Source organism: Neoarius graeffei, chromosome 20 (genome assembly GCF_027579695.1).
Source record: "Neoarius graeffei isolate fNeoGra1 chromosome 20, fNeoGra1.pri, whole genome shotgun sequence".
Taxonomy (NCBI): Eukaryota; Metazoa; Chordata; class Actinopteri; order Siluriformes; family Ariidae; genus Neoarius; species Neoarius graeffei.
Genome location: NC_083588.1, coordinates 58,542,709 through 58,567,831, shown reverse-complemented (window position 1 = coordinate 58,567,831; position 25,123 = coordinate 58,542,709). Strand labels below are relative to the sequence as shown.

At 40.7% G+C, this 25,123-nt stretch overlaps 1 protein-coding gene across 1 annotated transcript in view; it reads left to right on the top strand.

Annotated features, from left to right (window-relative positions):
- The window catches only part of fmnl1a (formin-like 1a), a 63,097-nt gene that overhangs the window by 3,064 nt on the left and 34,910 nt on the right, over nucleotides 1-25,123 (top strand). Inside the window, exons 2-6 of the mRNA XM_060902062.1 lie at nucleotides 15,299-15,382; nucleotides 21,883-21,969; nucleotides 22,065-22,138; nucleotides 22,238-22,321; nucleotides 22,450-22,593. Of these exons, the coding sequence (XP_060758045.1) occupies nucleotides 15,299-15,382; nucleotides 21,883-21,969; nucleotides 22,065-22,138; nucleotides 22,238-22,321; nucleotides 22,450-22,593 (473 nt within the window). The remainder of the gene's footprint in view (nucleotides 1-15,298; nucleotides 15,383-21,882; nucleotides 21,970-22,064; nucleotides 22,139-22,237; nucleotides 22,322-22,449; nucleotides 22,594-25,123) is intronic.

Here is a 25,123-nt window from a genome sequence, read left to right as displayed (position 1 = left end):
ACATTCACACCTACGGTCAATTTAGAGTCACCAGTTAACCTAACCTGCATGTCTTTGGACTGTGGGGGAAACCGGAGCACCCGGAGGAAACCCACGCGGACACGGGGAGAACATGCAAACTCCGCACAGAAAGGCCCTCGCCGGCCACGGGGCTCGAACCCGGACCTTCTTGCTGTGAGGCGACAGCGCTAACCACTACACCACCGTGCCGCCCATGTTTAAACATTATGAACATTAACCGAAGCTCTCAATTTGTATCTGCGTGATTTGATGCGCCAAGGGATCGACTGATTATGGAACTGCATCAAGTGTATGGTCAGGTGTATGTATGGGCGTTCCTAATAAACTGGCCGGTGAGCATATATTGTGCTGGTGTGTGTTATAATAATCATCCACATCAGGAATCATAATACAGGATGATCCTGAGACCAGAGCTAACAACAAAATATCTCTGCGTATATTTAATATTTCATCATTCATATTTAATTTTGATAAAACCCTCCCGCCTCTCACAGAGTCTGTCTTTTTTTTTTTTTTTTGATAATGAAACCAGTTCCTCATTCTCTCTGAATAAACACTTAACTCATACTCTTGTGCTGGAGGAAACTGAGTGATGACAGATTTGGGTAACAGCTCTCAAAAGAGTCAGAGGACCGTTATAGGAAACACAGCACAAGTTCCTTTCATAAAGTAAAACCTTCACTAAGATCTGACACGCTCAGAAACCAAGAGCGTGACAGGGCGGTCTGCTCACCAGTACTATGCATGTTTGGTACTTTTAGTACCTACAGGTGATCTGTTTTACTTGGAAAGGAGGATGTAGTGTAGGTTAAAGATGATTAATGTACATTAAATCACATTTCCAGGAGTAAGGGTTGCATTATATACGTATGCACAACGTAGGCTGAGTACTTCTTCCTTTGAGTGCTGGTTTTTTTGAGCCAAAAAGAAGATTTGAAAATGGATTGTGAGCGAGAGCGCAATTTCTGTTAGGTTCTCGACTTTTCTGTGCATGATTCCAGACTGAAAACTGAAAACTGAATTGAATTTTGACTTCCTCTTTAATCTATTTGTATCAGTGTTAGGTTTCGTGACTGTGTGAGCATATGTGCATGCATGTGTCAGCGTGTGTGTGTGTGTTATGGGGTTTAACCCCCCCACACATTCACACTCACAAACACTCGGCCTTATTTCTAAATGTCAGCCTGAATGTCTGCTATAGCCAGTTATTATTCTATCCACATTTACTGGATATGAGCAATCGTGTGCTCTGATTGGCTGCTCTACTACTAGGATATCAGCTCATATACTGTGAGTAGAGAAAAACAAAATGGCGGCGCGTGTTGCTGAATCAACCGAGGACGAAATAAAAACTACTCGAAAACAAAACCCCCAAAAATAAAAATAAAAAAGCAATAAAATATGGAATAAAAGTATTTCATGGTAAGAACATATCTTTTTTTGTAATTTTTCAAGAATTATTATTATTATTATTATTATTATTATTATTATTATCGCATTTTTCACAAATTGCTCCTGTCATTTCGCCATTTTGTTTACATTCTAAGCGGAAATGATTTTGTCGGACGTTTTGTATCAAGTTTTTATTTATCGAATTTGCAAAAAATAAAACCAAAACTGCTCCATTTCTTAAAATCCAGTGAATGTGGATCGAATAAAACAGTTATTCCACTCAATCTCGTCGTACATGGCTTATAGCCGACTCGGTGCTACGCAATTCCTCAGCTATCAGCTCATGTATGACTCGATTCTGTGGAATAACTGTTAATTATTTTTTCGTGGTCTGGTTTCCATCAAATCCTATGCTCTGACTGGCTGGCGAGCGGGTCCCCCGGTTACGGACATCTGGCGACTCGCTTGTACACAACAACAACAAACATAGTAACAATTTTTGTCAACATTTATTTTCACATTTCTCAGGAGAATAGCATTAATTTTACAGCATGGATAGCGATAATGACAGTATTCACAGCGAAAGCGAGTTTTACTACCCTGAGGAAGAAGAAATAAAAGAAAACATTTCAGGAGAAAGCTAAAAACCTGTAACTGCTGCTAACGCCGAGCAAAAACATGGCTGAATCCTGAATGACTCCTATTTGTATAAATAGGGGACTACATAGGCGGCAAAATGTAGTTTTTTTTCCTGCCATGGAAGTGCACTTGTATAACGAGGAGGAAGCAATTTGCATTACAGCTGTGAATGAGGATTCAAAATGGCGGCTCACCTCGGCTCGGCTCGGTTTTCCCTTTCAGGCGCTCTCGTTTTCTGTTAGAATTTGGTAAAGAAAAAAAAAATTATTTACCAGCTTAAGGTTGGTCCGTATGGTGAAATACCGTGAACTCGGCCTTGAATATTGACCTCGGCCCAGAGGACCTCGCTCAGTACTTTGAAGACCTCAGTCACGGTATTTCACGATACAGACCTCCCAGCTGGTAAATAGCATATATTTATTTTTTTTGCGGTCCAAATCCTGCGCTCTGATTAGCTGGCGTATGGGTCCGTACCCTACGATACGGACCCCAGTTACGGACCCCGGTTACGGACCTCTGGTGACTCGCTCATTCACAACAACAACAAACATAGTAGCATTTTTTGTCAACATTTACCTTTTTTTATAAGATTTATTTATAAGATTATCAAAAGTCTTATAAATTTTTGCCAGCATTTCTCAGGAGAATAGCATTAATTTTACATCATGGATAGCGATAACGACAGTGTTCACAGTGAAAGCGAGTTTTACTACCCTGAGGAAGAAGAAATAAAAGAAAACATTTCAGGAGAAAGCTAAAAACCTGTAACTTGCTAACGCCAAGCAAAAACATGGCTGAATCCTGAATGACTCAATTTTGTATAAATAGGGGACGACATAGGCGGCAAAATGTAGTTTTTTTCCTGCCATGGAAGTGCACTTGTATACCGAGGAGGAAGCAATGTGCATTACAGCTGCGAATGAGGATTCAAAATGGTGGCTCGCCTCGGCTCGGCTTGGTTTTCCCTTTCAGGCGCTCTCGTTTTCTGTTAGAATTTGGTAAAGAAAAAAATAAATATATTATTTACCAGCTGGGCGGTCCGTATGGTGAAATACCGTGACCTCGGCCTTGAATACTGACCTCGGCCCAGAGGGCCTCGCTCAGTACTTTCAAGACCTCGGTCACGGTATTTCACCATACGGACCTCCCAGCTGGTAAATAATACACACACACACACATACAGGGCCGTTGACAGCTTAGGCTGGGCCCGGGACAAAATAATCTGAGTGGGCCCTCCCCCCAAATAATCTGAGTGCCCCCCCCCCCCCCCACACACACACACACACATGCGCGCGCACGCACATCGCCACACAGCAACCACCCACACCCAACCCCTCTTTTCACAGTCTCCATTCACTCCAACCCTTAAATAACAGGTATTCCAAGCCCATTATAACAGTCAACCATTTTATTTCAACATTTCAACATATTTACAGTTTGAACATTTCCTTAGTCTGCAACTATTCAGGTGCGAAATGCAATCCGCCGGACTTTTGCTGTGGCAAAGTCGTCAATAAGGTCATTGAAGTCCAGCTTCTTTGCAAGTTCGCGCTCTATAGAGAGCATAGCCAGCCCATTGAGCCTCTCCTGTGACATGTTTGAGCGCAGGTAGTTGATAAACCAAAATGATTGTTTACGGGATGGAACTGGGCCTCAATGAGAACGGAGTTATGGCTTTCCCGAAATCTGAACATAGAAGCATCACCACTAGTGATGTGTACAGTGAGTTTTTCAGTGTATTTTTTTGTCTTGTTTTTCATAAACATCCTTTCCGTACTCGATTTAGAATGTTACAAAAAAAATTGACACCCTCCCAACCACGTAACATTAGCCTATCTGACCTGGGGGCTGACACGTTTATTACGGATAAACCAAAAGGATTACAACGTTCCCTGGATATAGAACTGGACCGAGAAGATTTCAAAATCTTAACGTATAAGCAACAACAATAAAACAGAGGCTGTTTTATTCATTTAGGGCTTATTAGGCTACTTTCATTAATTGCGCTTTTCATACAGGCCTATCATTTTTCACTTGAGCAAGGGAATTGTTTGAAGAGTATCCAGTCTAAGCGAAAGTTTAATGTTTTGCAACAGACTAACCTCAAAACACCCCATTTATAGCCCATTCGTTACATTAAACTCTATCTAGCTGGCAATTTCACATGCCGTCGTATCTACACGGGATGATTTCCAACAAAATAAGGTTTAATTAACAAGAGGCAGCGTTCCACGGGCTTTCAGCTAACCGGAGTCCAGCTCAGCGCAGCTCAGCAAGCGTGCCTAAAACATTTGGATATGATTGCGGGCCAATGTGCTATTCTTTGCTTCATTGAGATATATGCAACACAGTGTTATTAAACCAATATGTTTATGAAATAATTCAATGCCCTGTGCATTTCAGTGTTCACTCAGTGTACCCTGCTATCCCCTACTTTATAATTATGAATGGCGCGTCGCGCGTGCTGGGGTTACATTACGGGGCTGGAAAAAAGTTATCTGTGTCTTACCTGGCTCAGCTGCCCCACTGCCTTCACCACCTGCTGCATCATCTGAATCTTTTCTAAAATATCTATGCAGTGAGCCCCTGAGGCTCTTGGCTTCTTCATCTCTTTTTCTCTTTTCTTTTCTTTGCTCCTGACTTGTGCATGTTGGCAAACGGGCTCGCACGCTTATTGTCGAAGCGTTATGATGGAATAGTGCCGTGTTATTTGGCGCCTTAATCAAAGACCAAACCATTTCTGCATTAGGGGTGGTAGGTGGGTTCTTGAATCTATTTTCGAAGACAATAAAGGCAAAAGAACCAGAAATCATTCATTGAATGCAAATATAGCACATTTTTCTCCCCCAAATCAACACATTTTGAAATGAAACAGAATGATTAATGCATCTTCATGAGGGACCAGTTCTGGGCCCCCCCTCATGCCCGGGCCCGGGACAAAATACCCGGTTATCCCCCCCGTCAACGGCCCTGCACACATACATACATACATACATTTTATATATATATATATATATATATATATATATATATATATATATATATATATATATATATATATATATATATCCATAAAAGATGCGGAGATGATGATGAATAGTGTGGAAAGTACTGAAAAATCCATGCACTTCACAGTAAAAATGTTTACATTGAAATATTTGCGATGCAATTCTTGTGCTAACTCTATGGCTGACGCTGTTTTGTTTCTTTATTATTTCTGTGAGAAGTCTGTGAGTGGTTGTGACAATGACATCATAGGAGGACGCTCTTATTGCTAGTGACGTTACGTTGGTGTTTAATAGAGAAAAAAATGCTAATCTCAAACATGATTCTCATAACAGTCAGCTTTTTGCTATTAAAAACAAAATGAAATGAAATGAAACAAAAGAGCAACGGCTTCTTTTCCCATTCACCATTTTACAACATTAAACCTTATATAAACCATGGCCTGAAGGTCAGAGAAGCAGCCTTGGGTCCAAAGTGTTGCTGGTTCGATTCCCGGGACCGACAGGAAAAATGTGAGGGGAGTTGAGTGAATGAACAGCACTTTCCCTTCCCTCTGTATCATGGCTGACGTGCCCTTGAGCAAGGCATCAGACCCCCAACTGCTCCCCGGGCGCTGTAGCATAGCTGCCCACTGCTCTGGGTATGTGTGTGTGCTCATTGCTCACTTGGGTTAAACACAGAGGAGGAATTTCACTGTGCTTGAGTGTACATGTGATAAATAAAAGCTTCTTCTTCTTCTTCTTCGATTAATATGAATGAGACATCCAATGTAGAATATGACGCAAAGTCCCAGAATGCACTGCGGCTTCATGATACAGTTGTGCCAAATCATGGAAGAGGGTTGTCTTGGTTAGCTAGCAGTCTATGCGATGATGCATGCTAACACTGATGGAGCAATTAGCATGAAAGTTGAAGCTTGGGGCTTGGAGCTGATCTGTTTAGGTGAACAGATAAGGAAAGAGCTGGACAGATAAAGGACTAAAGCACTGCCGCATCGCTCTCTTTACGTACTTGCCAACCCACAGCGAATGAAAAGTGGTAGATCAGATTGTATGACACAGTCACACTGTTCTATGGGGGTTAGGGGATGGAAAATTTTTGGGGAAAAAAATGGTGTAAAATGGTTCATTCTCCTGCATTATGAGTGCTATATTTGAAGAAATTGAGTGAGAAATTGATCGGACCGACATACTGTACTTCACAAAGTGCTGCTTCTCAATCTCACCATGCCTCGATGCTTTGATGCTGGATGATCCAATCACCAGGTTGCCTTGAACTTGTTGTCATGGTGAATCTTTTTTTCCTTTGGAGTTTCCATTGGGGCGGCACGGTGGTGTAGTGGTTAGCACTGTCGCCTCACAGCAAGAAGGTCCAGGTTCGAGCCCTGTGGCCGGTGAGGGCCTTTCTGTGTGGAGTTTGCATGTTCTCCCCGTGTCTGCGTGGGTTTCCTCCGGGTGCTCCGGTTTCCCCCACAGTCCAAAGACATGCAGGTTAGGTTAACTGGTGACTCTAAATTGACCGTAGGTGTGAATGTGAGTGTGAATGGTTGTCTGTGTCTATGTGTCAGCCCTGTGATGACCTGGCGACTTGTCCAGGGTGTACCCCGCCTTTCGCCCGTAGTCAGCTGGGATAGGCTCCAGCTTGCCTGCAACCCAGAACAGGATAAAGCGGCTAGAGATAATGAGATGAGATGAGATGAGTTTCCATTGTTCATGATCACCAGAGCGTGTCTGGTTTGTATAAATCCTGGCGTGACTTGTTGTGAGCTCATTGCTGATTTTCTAGAACCATAACAAGAACCAATGGAATGGCGCGATACAATAGAGCGATACAATTTATATTCAACATCATTATCATTATCGCACCGTTCCACTGGCTCTTCGCTTCACTTAATATGACTATTTAACACTGTATACTTGTATCCCCTGTGCTGAAAACAGCTGAAGCGAGATCAGAAAAACAAATCCAACAGTGTTCGCTGATTATTTTGTAATGCGGTACTTTTTAGATCTAAAATCAGTAGGCGGTATTCACCTGTCAAAATCGTTAGCCTACCGCGTGAATCGGTAAAGTTGGCAAGTATGTCTTTAGGTATAGATGAAGTGAAAGGTAAATTCGATTGCACCAGTATCACAGGGAGTCAAACTGTAGGTAACGTAGGAAACCGGTCAGAGTAACGTCAATAAAAGAAGTTTAAGAATTTAATTACCGAACAAATCTTGGATGCTGTTAAAGATCATCCATCCCATCCATTCATTATCTGTAACCGCTTATCCTGTACAAGGCTGTGGGCAAGCTGGAGCCTATCCCAGCTGACAAAAGGCGAAAGGCGGGGTACACCCTGGACAAGTCACCAGATCATCACAGGACTAACACATAGAGACAAACAACTATTCACACTCACATTCACACCTACAGTCAATTTAGAGCCACCAGTTAACCTAACCTGCATGCCTTTGGACTGTGGGGGAAACCGGAGCACCCGGAGGAAACCCACACAGACACGGGGAGAACATGCAAACTCTATACAGAAAGGCCCTCGTCAGCCACTGGGCTCAAACCCAGAACCTTCTTACTGTGAGGCAACAGTGTTAACCTCTACACCACTGTGTTGCCCAGGTTCAAGACATAAGTGGCTCAGATAATTCCCTGACACCCCACCTACACCCGAGTACCTTGGAGTGAATAGGAACTCGTTGTTGGAGTGGATCGGTAGCAAGTGTTAATACCTGCTACCCTGGTAATCGGCAATGGAGATACGTGATATGATTGGCCTGAGTGATCAAGCTTGAAGCCGATCCAAGGTATCCAAGGTGGTTGAATTAACACAAATCCCCATGGCCACGGCCCAAAATCTAGTTGAAAGCCTTCCTAGAAGAGGAGAAAAGGTGGACTAAATCTGGAACTCTGGAATGGGATGTTCAACAAGTCAAGTACATATGGGTGAAATGGTTACAAACCATTGACTAGCTTTTGGCCCAATAGTGTAAGCCATTCAGGGTGGAGTCTTCCTTTGAGTAAAACTGAAACCATGTTCTGAAAAAGCTGTAACTAGATGAAATGGTACAGGAAGCTGAGGCCAAGTAGTGACCAGAAAGTTACGAGCGAGTGTTGGTCTCTTTGGATGATTAGTTGGGTGTAAATGAAGAAGTGTGCTGGTGAGTTATCTTCTGGTCTTAATTCATAGTATTAAACTACCAAACAAAACACACAAATAAATTGGTTGGTTGTCAGTTAGCCTTGCAATTTTCACTCCTCTCCAACGGTGTCTGAGCTCATCCTCAGTGTACAGACACCGCCCTCTACTTTGCCAGTTCTCGCTATACGAAAGTGTGAAAAGTCTTCTCACCCCACTGCTTATTAAAAAAAAGAGAACACCAGAGCGGAAGCCACAACTACTTCAAAGAGGAAACACCCAGCACAAGCAACATGTTACGCCCTTTCCTACTCAGTCTAAACCCCATCTCACAGTAAATACCAAAAACCTGTAGCGCTACTGTTGTTAGGTGTGTCTGCTCTATTTTGCATTCCATCAGACACAAAAAAACCCGTTCAAAATGAAGGTTACATACATAAATCATTAAAATTATGGAAGAGTTTATGGCCTGTGTGTGATGGTGGCATTCAGAATAATTAAATGATAGTTTCTAATGATAAAGTGCAATCAGATGCTGGAGAATTCTCAAATCTGATTGGCCAGAAGGTGTTGATTAATTTTCTATCAGGAAAATTATGGAAGTTATAGGCCTTAAATTGTGTACCTTCATTTTTTTTCGATACGTCTTCAGGAGAGAGGCGTTTCTTAGTGGCTTCTTAGTAACTTTTGGTCTTATCAAGTTCAAAAGAGGGGCGGCACGGTGGTGTAGTGGTTAGCACTGTCGCCTCACAGCAAGAAGGTCCTGGGTTCGAGCCCAGCGGCTGGTGAGGGCCTTTCTGTGCTTGTTCTCCCTGTGTCTGCGTGGGTTTCCTCCGGGTGCTCCGGTTTCCCCCACAGTCCAAAGATATGCAGGTTAGGTTAACTGGTGACTCTAAATTGACCGTAGGTGTGAATGTGAGTGTGAATGGTTGTCTGTGTCTATGTGTCAGCCCTGTGATGACCTGGCGACTTGTCCAGGGTGTACCCCGCCTTTCGCCCGTAGTCAGCTGGGTTAGGCTCCAGCTTGCCTGCGACCCTGTAGAACAGGATAAGCGGCTGCAGATAATGAATGGATGGAAGTTCAAAAGAGAAATAGAAAGAAAAAAGACTTTATCATTTATGTTGCTATTATAACACAGTTAATAAATGGACAATAAGCAATGTTTTATAAATTGCTAGCATTAGCAAAGTGCTGTGGGATGAGACAAATAAAACACTTCAAGATGTGTTGTTTTAGGAAAATAACTAATTACTAAAGCGAACTCATAACAAAAGGTACTGATATGTTTGAAGCTAGGAATAAAACAATCAGGGGTTGTGCTGTTATAGGAAGCTAATCAGTGACAGAGTGTTAAACATTACAATAACATCAGCAACATTACAATTTTAACATGTAATTTTTATCTGCATATCGTTACATTAAATATCTGTGAAACAGGTTGTGATTTGCATCGTCAGAGCTGCGCATTGGTCACGTTGAACATTATTCATTGATTCATTATCAACTTTTTAATTAATCAACACCCTTTGAGAAGACCACAATGTTGTGGTGTGAGATCAAATAATTATTCTATCCACAGTCACTGGATATGAGCAATCACGCATGCTGATTGGCTGCTCTACTACTAGGATATCAGCTCGTATATCGTGAGGAGAGAAAAACAAAATGGCGGAGTGTGTTGCTGAACCAACCGAGGACAAAATAAAAACTGTACTCGAAAACAAAACCCCAGAAAAATAAAATTAAAAAAGCAACAAAATATGGAATGAAAGTATTTGATGGTAAGGACATATCTTTTTAAATTTATTTTCAAGAATTATTATTATTATAAAATTTTTCATAAATTGCTCCTGTCATTTCGTTGGTTTGTTTACATTCTCAGCGGAAATTATTTTGTTGGATGTTTTATATAAAGATTTTATTGATCGAATTTGCAAAAAATAAAAATAAAAATGCTCCGTTTCTCAAAATCCAGTGAATGTGGATAGAATAAAACAGTTATTCCACTCAATCTCGTCGTACACGGCTTATAGCCAACTTGGCTATCAGTTCATGTACGACTCGATTTTGTGGAATAACTGTTCAATATTTGGTGCACGAAGTGAAATTAGGTCATTTATTTTTTTCGCGGTCCGGTTTCCATCAAATCCTGTGCTCTGATTGGCTTGCGAGCGGTCCGGAATCCTACGATCCGGACCCCAGTTACGGACCTTTGACGACTCGCTCGTTCACAACAACAACAAACATAGTAGCGATTTTTTGTCAACATTTTTGTCACCTAGATCAGGGTCTAGATCAAGTTTTCTTTTCGGAAAATTCTGAGCTGACATAGCTTGTCAAACAGATTTTTGACGAGCTTGTAGCAGGTTTGTTCTAAATATGGTTTCCCTTTCAGGCGCTCTCATTTTCTGTTAGAATTTGGTAAAGAAAAAAAAAAATTATTTACCAGCTTAAGGTCGGTCCGTATTGTGAAATACCTTGACCTTGGCCTTGAAAATACTGACCTTGGCCCAGAGGCCTCGGTCAGTATTTTCAAGACCTCGGTCACGGTATTTCACGATACAGACCTCCCAGCTGGTAAATAACATATATGTATTAAAAAAAAGACTTCCATTCCAAACTGATGATGATTTAAACAAGTCGAACTTGATGCCAATGGATGCCTCCATCACCATCTTTCTTGAAGAAACACTGTTTCAGACCTTCAACCTTGCTGTGACTTTGACCCTGTTCCAAAATCTAATCAGGTCATCTGCTAGTTACAGAGATAATTTGATATAAGTCATACAACATTCAACCACTTGTTTGTGAGATCTCATGCAAAGAAGAAGAATTGACAAATGGACGCCTGGATGGTGCACATACAACAGCTGCGACAGCGGTTCCAGCTGAAAGGCAAATCACAACCTGTTTCACAGGCATTTCATGTAACTATAAATGGATAAAAACTATGACATGTTGTTGAAATTGTAATTGTTGCTGAGGTGCTGTAGAAAAGCATTTCAGAATGTAGAACACATCAAACCTTGAGGTGGATGACTTACAAGAACAGAAGACCATATCAGGTTCCACATCTCTCAGACAAGAACCGATTTCAGAGGCTACCATGGGTCCAGACTCACCCAAACTGGACAGGTGAAGGCTGGAAAAAGAGCAGGAGATGTTTTTCCTCATCTTCAGCTCTCCGGTTTGGGCGAGTCTGTGCCCATGGTAGCATCAGAAGTGGAACCTGATGTAGTTTTTTGTTGTTGTAGCCCATTCACCTCAAGGTTGAAGTTTAGTACATGTTGAGATGCTTTTCTGCTCACCACGGTTGTAAAGAGTGATTATATGAATTACTATATCCTTCCTGAACCAATCTGGGTTGGGTTTCCCAAAAGCGTCTTAACGCTAAGAGCATCTTAACTAGGACAGAGAGCGTTCATTGTGATGCTCAGTCTACCATTTAACAATGATCTTTGCGCTACGATGCTTTCGGGAAACCAACCCCTGGCCGTTTTTCTCTGACATCTCTTATCAACAAGGTGTTTGCTTCCATCTACAGAACTGTCTCTCTCTCACTCACTCACTCAGTTTTTTTTCGCATCATTCTGTGTAGTTGTGTGTGAAAACCCCAGGAGACCAGCAGTTTCTGAAATACTCAAACCAGTCCATCTGGCTCAAACCAACACCCATGCCACAGTGAAAGAAAGAAAGTCACACTTTGAGATCACAATTATTTTTCCCATTCTGATGTTTGATGTGAACATTATCTGAAGTTCTTGACCTGTACGGTATCTGCATGATTTTAAGCATTGTTCAGCTGCCACACGAGTATATATAGTATTAGTGCCACAGATATGCATCAAACTGTCGATTACATAGACAGATATTGCAATGACTCATCATTCATCTCATCTCATTATCTCTAGCCACTTTATCCTGCTCGACAGGGTCGCAGGCGAGCTGGAGCCTATCCCAGCTGACTACGGGCGAAAGGCGGGGTACACCCTGGACAAGTCGCCAGGTCATCACAGGGCTGACACATAGACACAGACAACCATTCACACTCACATTCACACCTACGGTCAATTTAGAGTCACCAGTTAACCTAACCTGCATGTCTTTGGACTGTGGGGGAAACCGGAGCACCCGGAGGAAACCCACGCGGACACGGGGAGAACATGCAAACTCTGCACAGAAAGGCCCTCACTGGCCACGGGGCTCGAACCCGGACCTTCTTGCTGCGAGGCGACAGCGCTAACCACTACACCACCATGCTGCCCTGACTCATCATTTCCTTTCTTATTTCCACTGATGTCATATGTCAGAGAGGATACCATGGAGACGATGTATAAACACTTACCTACACATGACGTGAGTCAGTCTTTGGGTGTTTTGAGTCTGTTGCTGATGCAGACTAAAAAACATGTATTGACTCAACTCCGTGCAAAATTTTCCCCCAAAGCATCTCTCGATATGATGGAATGAGGGGTATTTCAGGACACGTTTCTATAAAAATGTATATCTATAGGTGCACTGTCTCTCACGCCTATTTATTGGATACACAGTGTGGCGATATACCAGGGAACTAGGTCTAGATCATAACTTTTCTAGGTTGGGTGGCCCCTAAACCAGACAATAAAGCTGAGTTTAAATAATGATGGTATAAAATCTATCACTTAATAACAGTTAAGTGATAGTTCAAGGAAATCTCAAGATTTTTTAAACATACTGTAATCTCTATTTAATGTATTACCAACGTATGTGATCATGTTCTAGAATTTCAAGACATATTTCAAGAATTTCTCCTTGTAGTGAAAAAAGACTTATCAAAGGTGCAGTGCATTTATTGGGACCATCGATAGATGCAATGAACAAGAGAGTAGTGAGAATCCATGTGTAGAAGGTTTTATAACAAATCCAAATCCACAATCTATAATCTAACATGAAAGACATCAATTCACAATAAATCCAAACAAACGAAAAAAAAAAAATCTAGAGTTGTCATTACACAAAGAAAGAGTCAAGAACACAGAGATAAAGTCATTGGGTCAAAGGCTTAAAGAAAATATCTCGCAAATAAACAAGTTGAGCTAAAAGTCAGTCGTTATGTCTGTCCTTTATAATAAAAAAAAAGCTGCATGTTGAATTTGTTCTTAATCACTAAAATGACGAAATTAGATTAGACGGGACTATTTTTTGTCAGGGAGGCCGCCATAAATGCCTCCATAGTGCGTGCGTCATTTTCCGTGAGCACAGTGGAGGTGTACAAGTGTATTATACTAGACTATAGTATAATATTATGGTCTAGCGTGACTTCTCGGTCAATTTGTTTGCATTTCTCAACAAAAAATATGGCAATGCAGTATTAAAAAAGGAATTAAAAGAAAGTAGTGGCTTGTTTATTGCCTGTTTATTAAAAAAAATATTTTCCTGCTTATTTTCCATCCGGGCGGCACGTTGGTGTAGTGGTTAGCGCTGTCGCCTCACAGCAAGAAGGTCCTGGGTTTGAGCCCCGTGGCCGGCGAGGACCTTTCTGTGTGGAGTTCGCATGTTCTCCCCGTGTCCGCGTGGGTTTCCTCCGGGTGCTCCGGTTTCCCCCACAGTCCAAAGACATGCAGGTTAGGTTAACTGGTGGCTCTAAATTGACCGTAGGTGTGAATGTGAGTGTGAATGGTTGTCTGTGTCTCTGTATGTCTCAGCCCTGCGATAACCTGGCGACTTGTCCAGGGTGTACCCCACCTCTCACCCGTAGTCAGCTGGGATAGGCTCCAGCTTGCCTGCGACCCTGTAGAACAGGATAAGTGGCTACAGATAATGGATGGATGGATTTTCCATCCGTTTAATGTGTGACACTGTGTGCTGTTGTGCTGCTGGTATCTTGTGGTGAAACAAAGTCGGGATCACATCTGGCTTCAGTTGTCATTTCTGCCTCATGTCTCACTTCTTCCCAGTGATTTTTTTTCATGCACGTCCTCGACAAAACAATCTTCTGTAAAATGCTCGCTGCACAGTTTGCTACTTTTTCCAGAAGTAAAGTTTTCTCACTTTACTTGATGAAGCCACTCGGCCAAACGTCTTGGATCCAGGACGTAATCAAAAAGACGTGTGGAATCTTACATCACGCAGTGCCACCCTCGTTTTCGTCTCCTAATACATCCATCCAATGTATACATTTTTTCATCTGGAACGTCTTGTATTGATGTATAATGATGACATTTCATAACCCCGTAATTTCAAAATTTCCTGGTTAGTTGTTTTATACTTACAGGACAAACAAGAATGTTGGCAAGACTTCGCGACAATTACTAGTTTGACCCAGCTTTCTATAGTCTGTAAACATGTACTGTATTTATGATGAGTGAAGAAGAAGTGGCTAGTATTCAGGGGAGGTGGACCTCTGCTGGAGTGAAGGTGACAGCATGTTAATAATATATATATTTTTTGTGGCCATTCTTATATATTTTTAATATAATTATTTGTCAGCGTAAAATCCATGCTTGAATGGATAGGACTTTGGTTATTAGTGGAATCAGTGGTTGTAATTCCGAGATAATATAGTTTCCTATTTTGCATGGAAAGCCATGACCTAAAGGTTAGAGAAGCAGCTTTGGGGCCAAAAAGGTTGCTGGTTCAATTCCCTAGACCAGCAGGAATGGCTGAAATGCCCTTGAGCAAGGCACCAAACCCCCCAACTGCTCCTCAGGCTGCTTTGGGTATGTTGTACATTGCTCTGGATAAGAGCGTCTGCTAAATACCTGTAATATAATGTGAACTTTTACTTATCAAATACCTTTGAACTTCCACATACGAGTTTCAGATCATTGCGTTTTCTGTTCTTTTCTCAATACAGGGAACCGGCTTGAAATTCTTGTGTGTGGTAATCACACATACTCTACACACACAAACTGAAAAACACTGGAGTATTCTGTAATGCTAGCCCTTAAAGTTATATTTCTGTTATCGGTCATACCACAAACATCTTCACAAAGTTATAATACCAACCAAATACTAAAACCACGTTCAAGACAATGTAGAATATAATTTAATTCTGTAGTTCCTGCAGGAATGTTCAACATCCTTGTTTCATTCTGACTCCTTCATCTCTGTTCTCTCCACAGAGCTCCATGAACCTGCCCCCTGATAAGATGACGCTTCTGAGTCAGTATGATAATGAAAAGAAATGGGAACTGGTCTGTGATCAGGTAAGAGCAAGTGAAATTTTACAGATCATTTAAAAGATAGATGTGATCATTTAAGTCATTTTATTCAATCACTGATAAGGTTATGTATTTTAGACCATATTTTTAAAAAAGGTGCGTAATAATACGTAACAATAGTCCTTGTTAATTAAGGCTTTGTTTCAAAATCTGAATCGGACTATTTGCCAAATATAAACATATGACATATTTAGAAAATCTAAATGTATACTTCTTGACCTCAAAAAATATATTTTAGGCAAGGATTAAAAAAAAAAAAGATTTCTACTTCAAATTTCATCACAATTTACTCAGGCATAGTAACAATGTTATTCACACTGGAAATATATTCTCTGAGGTCTTACATATCTATAGAGACCAAGATTATACGTATATATATTGCCCTGATAATTCTGGAACTATTCTTGATTAATTTTGGGCATGTCTGTCTAGACAAGCCAGACCTCCCAGCACCCTCGGCCTTCAACACTTAATTGCGATTGTGCTGCTTTCGGTATTTTCCTCTCCATTAACGAAGTGCACTGGAATTGTAAAAGGGTTATGGATTACAATGAAAACATTGCTGAACCTCTAGCACAGCTCAGCTTAACCCACCATCCTTCAAAATATAAAGATGACGTACACATCAAGACTCTTCTCTGTTGTGGCACGAAGGTGGTCAAATGAACTGACTGTCTTTAAACCAAGACAGAAGAATTACATCCTGGCGAAGCTGTAGCTCTTAAAAGAGCACCGATTTTAAAAATATAAGAAAGAAGAAAGAAATAATTGGAGAAGGTATTTCAGATGTAGACTATAAATCACTTCTGTGAGTCGCTCTGGATAACGGCGTCTGCTCAGTGCTGTTAATGTGAATGAAAAGGGGTGTGGTTATATCATATGCAAATAAGTTATTTTGTCTTATTGCCTTTAAGGGAAGTTTGGTGATGAGTTTACGATATGTTCTAAAGTGACCAAAAGTGTGTTGAGTTTTTGGGTCAGAGGTGGTTCAAAGATGTCACTGCACGAGTAAATTTTAAATATCAGTCCCACTGTTGTACCATTTCACACACGGCAGGACAGATGGCTGGACAGACAGACAGACGGCTGGACAGACAGATGGCTGGACAGACAGACAGACAAATAGACAGGCAGACAGATGAATGGACAGACAGATGGCCGGACAGACAGACAGACAGACAGACAGACAGACAGACAGACAGACAGACGGCCAGCTGGAAAGACAGACAGACAAGTTTATTTAAACCTGTTGCAGTTAAATACTGAATTACAGGTTGATGTGCAATATACAATAACAATTACAAACTAGATAGAGACCATGACTAAAGTCACAATAATTTGCGCTAGCTGTTACAAACCGGGACGTCTGGTCACAGTACCTTATAGATCCAGAACGGTAAGAGATAGAGAATGATGCTTAGTGAGGAAAAGTTGCACCCTGCCGCCCTGAACAAAATAAAAAAAAAAAAAAACTGATTGAAAAAAAATCATGAAAATTGACAGAGTTATAAGTGATTGAAAAAAATCCCATTTTTCATTTCGGATCAGTGATCCAGATCAGCACCAAAAGTCATAGCAATATAATTCAGCCCAGAGCTATTCTTCATGTGAAATTTGGTGATGATTGGTTGAAAACTGAGGGAGAAATAGTGTCCTAAAAAACTTTATTATAATAATAATAATAATAATAATAATAATAATAATAATAATAATAAAGTAGAAAGATCCTCAGTGAGAGTAATAATTTCTGCCAGCGCTACTAGCACAAATTAAATAGTTAACACAAATATTTCAAATACGTAACACTGAGCTCTATATAAAGAGAGAGCTGGAGAGCTCAGAGCCTATTCCCCGCTGTAGAGACGAGTGAAGCCATCTGGCCGCCATCTTACCATTCCCTTCACGTGTATTTGGCTTGTGTGTTGAACCGTAGTAGCCGATCAAATTTGCCCCAAGAAAAGTATCTCCTGACTTTTCTTTCCCTTTCATTACCTCCTCTTATGTTCTCAACTTTACCCCATTCCTTACACATTTTTATAGCGCTCCGCTTCACTGTTATTGTTTTTTCCCTTTTCCAGTTCAGTCTCTGATCATTTTTTTTAATGGCTCTTTTTTACTACTATAATTATTTTTATGGAGATTATTTCAGTTCTTCTCTTATACAGTGTACCTTTATCTTTCATATATTTCTTCTTCCTTATATATAAGGAAGAATAAGTATATGAAAGAGAAAGGTTCTATAATATTATATTATATATAATATTATAATAAAATAAATTATATACGTAGTCTAAATGACAGTTCCACTCCGTGATGGGAGTGGTAAGATGGCGGCCAGCTGGCTTCACTCTGATGAGCCTATGAACTTTCCAGATAGAGCTTAGTGATACTTAACTGACACAAAATCAGAAAAATTATTAGTTCTATATACCATTTTATAACATGAACTTCCCAACCTTAATCCATAACCATGATTTAAAGAAATACTTCTACTTGCATTGACCTGATAGAGTGGGTTTACCTTTTTGATAACAAACAAACAAACAAACAAACAAACAAACAAACAAACAAACAAACAAACAAACAAACAAACAAACAAAACCCCCCAAGAAACAAAAACCCCTAGGGTAAGTCCCAAATTAAAGTTTTATTTTTTCCCCAACAAAAGTGCAAATGGATGAGAATAATATGACAGTTTTTGATCAGTAGAAGGACTTTTGTGGACCTATTTTGCGTTCACACGCAGATTAAAAAAAAAAAAAGATGCCAGATTGTGTCACATGTTAATAATATGTGACTTTTGTTGTTCCACTAAGCCAGAGTCACTCGTTCTTGAGGAACCAGTATCGGTAGCTTCATCGATTTTTATTGCTGAAAAGACCAAACGTAGCATAGACATGAGTAACATTTCAAAATAGTTGCAGTTCATAGTTCGAGTGATATTGCTAATAATATTTTGTAAAATAAATTAATTTAAAAAAAGAGGAGACAGAGATTCCAATCATGAGCCTAGTTAATTTCAGGTAATCTAGATGAATTTCAAAAAAGGAGAAGTGAGAAATCAAAAGGAAGTAGGTAGAAGAAAGTGTCACTTCGGTGTGTGTGTGTGTGTGTGTGTGTGTTGCTCCAGAATACATCGTGTGCACAGACAAAAGTGAAACAAGCAAAAGACTTGTTGCTTTACATATATTGCCTCATGCCCTCATGTACAAGCAGGATGAACACAGGAAGCCTGGCTTCTCCTAAAATTTCACTTATATGCGGCAATGCAATGTTTAGCAACACGTCTATACCATTCATCAATCATGGGAGAACTGAATATTTTAGCAAATCAATATTTTTGATCCATGGATCATCAGCTCTGGGGCTGTTTTGCTGCCAGTGGAACTGGTTCATTGCACAAAGTGGATGGGATAATGAAGAAGGAGGATTACATCAGAATTCTTCAGCATAAACCATCAGAAAACCCAAAGAAAATTAAAACTTGTGCACCAAATTCTAGTGAATATATCAGAAAAAGAACATCCATCCATCCATTATCTGCAGCCGCTTATCCTGTCCTACAGGGTTGCAGGCAAGCTGGAGCCTATCCCAGCTGACTATGGGCGAGAGGCGGGGTACACCCTGGACAAGTCGGCAGGTCATCACAGGGCTGACACATAGACACAGACAACCATTCACACTCACATTCACACCTACGGTCAATTTAGAGTCACCAGTTAACCTAACCCGCATGTCTTTGGACTGTGGGGGAAACCGGAGCACCCGGAGAAAACCCACGCAGACACGGGGAGAACTTCATTCTCTTCATATCAGCATTCTCAAAGGCCAATGCTAGCTTACCCGTGACTCAGTGCTGTTAGTGTGGCAGTCCAGTTACCTTCCAGCTAGTGCAGCATTAGCACAGGCCAATGCTAGCACAGTCAAGCCAAATATTCCATCCACCCATCCGTAACCGCTTATCTTGTACAGGGTTGCAGGCAAGCTGTAAGTATCCCAGCTGACTATGGGCGAGAGGCGGGGTAAACCCTGGACAAGTCATCACAGCACTGACACATAGAGACAAACAACCATTCACACTCACAGTCAATTTAGACTAACCAATTAGCCTAACCTGCATGTCTTTGGACTGTTAGAAACCGGAGCACCCGGAGGAAACCCACGTGGACACGGGGAGAACATGCAAACTTCACACAGAAAGGCCCTTGTCGGCCACTGGGCTCGAACCCAGACCTTCTTGCTGTAAGGCCACAGTGCTAACCACTACACCACTGTGCCGCCAGATAAAGAACAGTTCAAAGAAATTACTGAAAGCCCAAATTTTGCCATGACATTCATATCACTGTACGCAAACTTCTGACCACAACCGTAACATATACACACACATTATCGTGTCACCTACTTACGTTAAAATACCAAACAGGACTTTGAAGTACCAAGATACAGATATGAAGATGCAACTCAGACAGGGTTGCGAGGTAACAGACGCATTTCCTGTGTTAATATTTACATCTCACTATAGCAACCACAAGCTGCTAACTTGCTTGTTGCGGGTGCAAAGCAATGAAATATAGCAATGAAGGCTACAACTCCCAGAAGTGCGCTTCCTCTTGCAGTTTCTCTGCAGGTTGATGAGGACAGATGGTACTGTAGTCATACCGTCAGCACATCTGTTACTGTCCATCCTCTTGTTTAAAAAAAAATCTCTCAGTAAAGATACAGTATATGGGCTGAAATATCATAATTGTTAGCGATTTTAGCTGTAATTGTAAAAGCTATTCTTAAATATAGAAGGTTACAAAATTCAATATTCCATTAGAAATTAAATATACTGTAATTGTAAACACAGTTAAGGTCATTAATTAATGTTATCAGTTAATAGTTAATGGTGATGTGAAATTTTTGCATAGTATTTTGAATTCATACTGTGAACTTCTGCCATCCATCCATCCATCCATCCATCCATCCATCCATCTACTCATACTCAGTCATTCATTAATTAATCCATTAAAGTATTCTTCTATCAATAATCTATCTATCTATAATATATATTATGAGGGTATTATCTATTTTACCGTCCATCCATCTACTATTCTTCCATCTACCCACCCATTTTCATTTATTAATCTATTCTATCCATTAAACTATCATTGCATCCATTTGTCGGTCCATCCATCCATGTATTCATTTATTAATCTATGAGCCAACCCACCCATCCATCTATCATCTATCAATCCATGGAACTGTTCTTCCATCTATACATCCAAATATCCATCCACCCCTTCAACCATTACATTGTCCTTTCATCTATCCAGCCATCTTAATTTATTAATATATTCTTCCATCCATCCATCTATGCATTAAACTATCATTGCATCCATTTGTCCATCCACCCATCCATCCAAATATCCATTTATTAATCTATTCATCCAGCCATTCAGCTACCCTTCCATCTATCATCCATCCATGCATGCATTAAATTATCCCTCCATCTATCCATCCATATATTCCTTTATTTATCTAGTCTTCCTTCCATCCACCCATCCCCAAATAAATTAAACTATCTTCACATCTATCCATCCATATATACATTTATCAATATATTCTTCCACCCATCACTCCCTCCTTCCAGTAAACTAGTCTTCCATATCCATCCAGACAAATTTATTAATATATCCATCCATCCATCCATCCATCCAATTCTTCCATCTATCTAAATATCCATTTATTAATCTATTCATCTTTCCATCCACCCCTTCATCCATTGCACTGTCCTTCCATCTATCCAGCCACCTTCATTAATCTATTCTTCCATCATCCATTAAACTATCCATCCATCCATCCATCCATCCATGTATTCATTTATTAAACTATTAGTCCATCCATCCATCCATCCATCCATCCATCCATCCAACTACCCTTCTCCATCCAAATATCCTTTTATAAATCTATCCATCCATCCATTCATGCATTAAATTATCTCTCCATCTCTCCATCCATATATTCCTTTATTTATCTAGTCTTCATTCCTTCCATACACCCACCCATTCCCCAATAAATTATCTTCACATCTATCCATCCTTATATACATTTATTAATATATTCTTCCATCCATCAATCCCTCCTTCCACTAAACTATTCTTTCATCTATCCATCCAAACTAATTTATTAATATATTCTTCTACCCATCCATCCATCCTTCCAAACTATTCTTTCATCTATCATCCACATAACTCACTGGTTTTAATTGGCTTTTATAATGCCTTGTAAAATTTATTTGATGTAAAATCGTTACATCCATCCACAGACAGCACCTATCTATCATCCATCAGCTCATGTATCCATTTAATAGTCCATCAATCTATTTATCCATTAGTCTTTCCACTCGTACACTTATCATTTCCAGCTAAGAATCCTTCCATCTATTCATCAATATATACATCTCACCATCCATCCATCAATCCCCTTCTCTGTGTGTACATTAGGAGCGTTTCCAGGTGAAGAACCCTCCATCTGCATATCTGAATAAGATCAAGAGTTTCTATCAGGACCAGGGAGGAGTGACACGCCGGGTTAGTCCTCATCATTTTTTGTCTTTTTTTTTTAGCAGAAATCTTGGATATCTCTAGAGAGAGATAAATTGTCTAATCTAATTCCTGCTCCACAGTTTAAGAGGCGCATTCAGGAATCCACCCAAGTCCTGAGAGAGCTGGAGATCTCCTTGAGGACCAATCACATTGGGTGAGTTTCTCCATTGACCACACCCTGGCACCAGAACGTGGTGCTTGAAGAATGGAGACATCGTAATCACCTTCCCTTCTCTCGCATTCTTTTTATTAGATGGGCTCAGGAGTTCCTGAATGAAGAGAATCAGGGTTTGGATGTGCTGGTGGATTATCTGTCCCATGCTCAGAGTGATGCACTGTGAGTTCAATCAAATAGCCAAGTTCAATCTCATTATATATCTAGTTAGAATTGCATATATGAAGTTGTTTTGACATGGAGACATAAAAACGATACACGGTGCCTCTGATATCCATTGTGTGCTGCAGGTTTGAGGTGGAGTCAGTGGAGAATGGAGGTTCTGTTCCAGACAACAGGAAGCTGTCAGAGAGATCTGTGGAGGATCTAACCAAAAACACCACAATCTCAACGACACAAGGCATGACTCGGGCTGCTCGTGCTTTCACCGTCCGGTCAGTCACTTGGCCATGCCAACATGTAGCACCAATATTACTAGTACATTCATCTTCAGTCAACTCTTTATCCTGGTCAGAGTCATGGTGAATCTTTGTTACATATACCTTAAAGCACACTATAAGTCTTTTCTTTGCATATCCTAGTTTGTTAGAAAGTTCTGGTCAGAGCGCAGGGTCAGCCCTGGATCAGAGACAGTCATGTTCCTTGCTCATGGGCCCAACAGTGGCTTCAACCCCTGACCTAGAGGCAATTATTTTGGGGCAGTAGGATGAAAACAAGATGGACATGTGAAAGTCCACACAGCCCACAACCTAAGCTGAGGATTAAAGCAGGACCCTGGAGCTGTGAGGTCGTAACGCGAACTGCTGCACCACTGTGCCACCCATCATAACAAAAATGCCAATGAAATGTAACATCTACGAAATCATCTTGATAATAATACATACCTAGGTCCACAGGTTCAGTATAGATGAATGAAAATAGCAGTGTGATGGTATACCAACATGACTTTCTGGTGCAGTGCATTCCTTGAAATACAAAACAACATATTTACAGTACTGTGCAAAAGTCTTAGGTACATGTAAATAAATACTGTCGACCAAAAATGGCTTAAAAATAAAGAAATGAAATGTTTCAACATTAAAAAAATACTATAAACAGTAAGCAGTAAGCCATAATAAATGAAACAAAGTCAGTATTTGGTGTGAGACGACCCTTTGCTTTAAAATATAGTAGTCTCAGGTACACTGAGTACAATTAGTTTTATGCGGAAATGAGCTGTAGGTTTTACTGAGCATCTTGCAGAACCAGCCACAGTTCTTCTGGACACTTTGACTGTCACACTCACTTCTTCATTTTGCACCAAAACCCAGTAGCCTTCATTATGTTTTCTTTTTTAATCTGAAAAGTGCTCTCTTATGGAATATGCTGCTCAAAGACAAACATTTTTTTCTGTAATATGCTGGAAAACGAACGTTTGGACTCTAAAATGTTTTTGCAATGTTTTGATTTGATAATGTATTAGTCATAAAATAGAAATCTATAAAGTTTGTATCTCATTATCTCTAGCCGCTTTATCCTTCTACAGGGTCGCAGGCAAGCTGGAGCCTATCCCAGCTGACTACGGGCAAAAGGTGGGGTACACCCTGGACAAGTCTCCAGGTCATCACAGGGCCGACACATAGACACAGACAACCATTCACACTCACATTCACACCTACGGTCAATTTAGAGTCACCAGTTAACCTAACCTGCATGTCTTTGGACTGTGGGGGAAACCGGAGCACCCGGAGGAAACCCACGTGGACACGGGGAGAACCTGCAAACTCCACACAGAAAGGCCCTCGCCGGCCACAGGGCTCGAACCCGGACCTTCTTGCTGTTGCCTCACAGCAAGAAGGTCCGGGTTTGAGCACGGTGGTGTAGTGGTTAGCGCTGTCGCCTCACAGCAAGAAGGTCCGGGTTCGAGCCCCGTGGCCGGCGAGGGCCTTTCTGTGCGGAGTTTGCATGTTCTCCCCGTGTCCGCGTGGGTTTCCTCCGGGTGCTCCGGTTTCCCCCACAGTCCAAAGACATGCAGGTTAGGTTAACTGGTGACTCTAAATTGAGCGTAGGTGTGAATGTGAGTGTGAATGGTTGTCTGTGTCTATGTGTCAGCCCTGTGATGACCTGGCGACTTGTCCAGGGTGTACCCCGCCTTTCGCCCGTAGTCAGCTGGGATAGGCTCCAGCTTGCCTGCGACCCTGTAGAACAGGATAAAGCGGCTAGAGATAATGAGATTATATATATATATATATATATTATATATATATAAACAATCCTACTAGGAGATAAAACAAATGCACTAACCATGATATTACTTACAGCATTAGTACAATTACAATAATGTGAATTTTAGGTCCTTTCCCACCCCTAATTGAAGATTCGTGTGTCTTCTGTGTAGCATGCTAACATATAAGAGACTCAATTTTTGGCTTTAAGAGCACTTTAAGAATGTTCCCTCAAACAAAATACAGTACGTCCTTATACAAAAACTTCCACAGGAGCAGTGTGTACATGCTGTTTCGAATCATTTTTCGAGCCAGCTAACAGTTTAACACTGAGATATCATGCTAGCTAAGCTAACTTGAGCAACACAATGTTAGCATAAGAGATAAACACAACATAGCCTACAGTTTAGCCACATTCCAGTAATAATAAGGCAGAAATTTCCTTTATTTAATTTCCTTAGTTATCCTAGTGACAAAAACAAGTTTATTTCCGGATGTAAACAAACTTACAAGATGTTAGCAAGCTATCATGTTGTGTTTATCTATTATGCTAATATTCTGTTGCTCATGTTAGCTTAGCTAGCACGATATTTCGGTGTTAAAGTGCATATTCTGGACCAACTTCGTGGTTTTTTTATATGAAAGTATGTCCCTTTACACACTCATCCAGAAGGGTAATTTTGCACAAGGCCATCTGTCTACAGCAGAAAAAAATAAAATAACAAAACGTGTCTGGAAAAATCCCAAGGGAGTCTGGAGC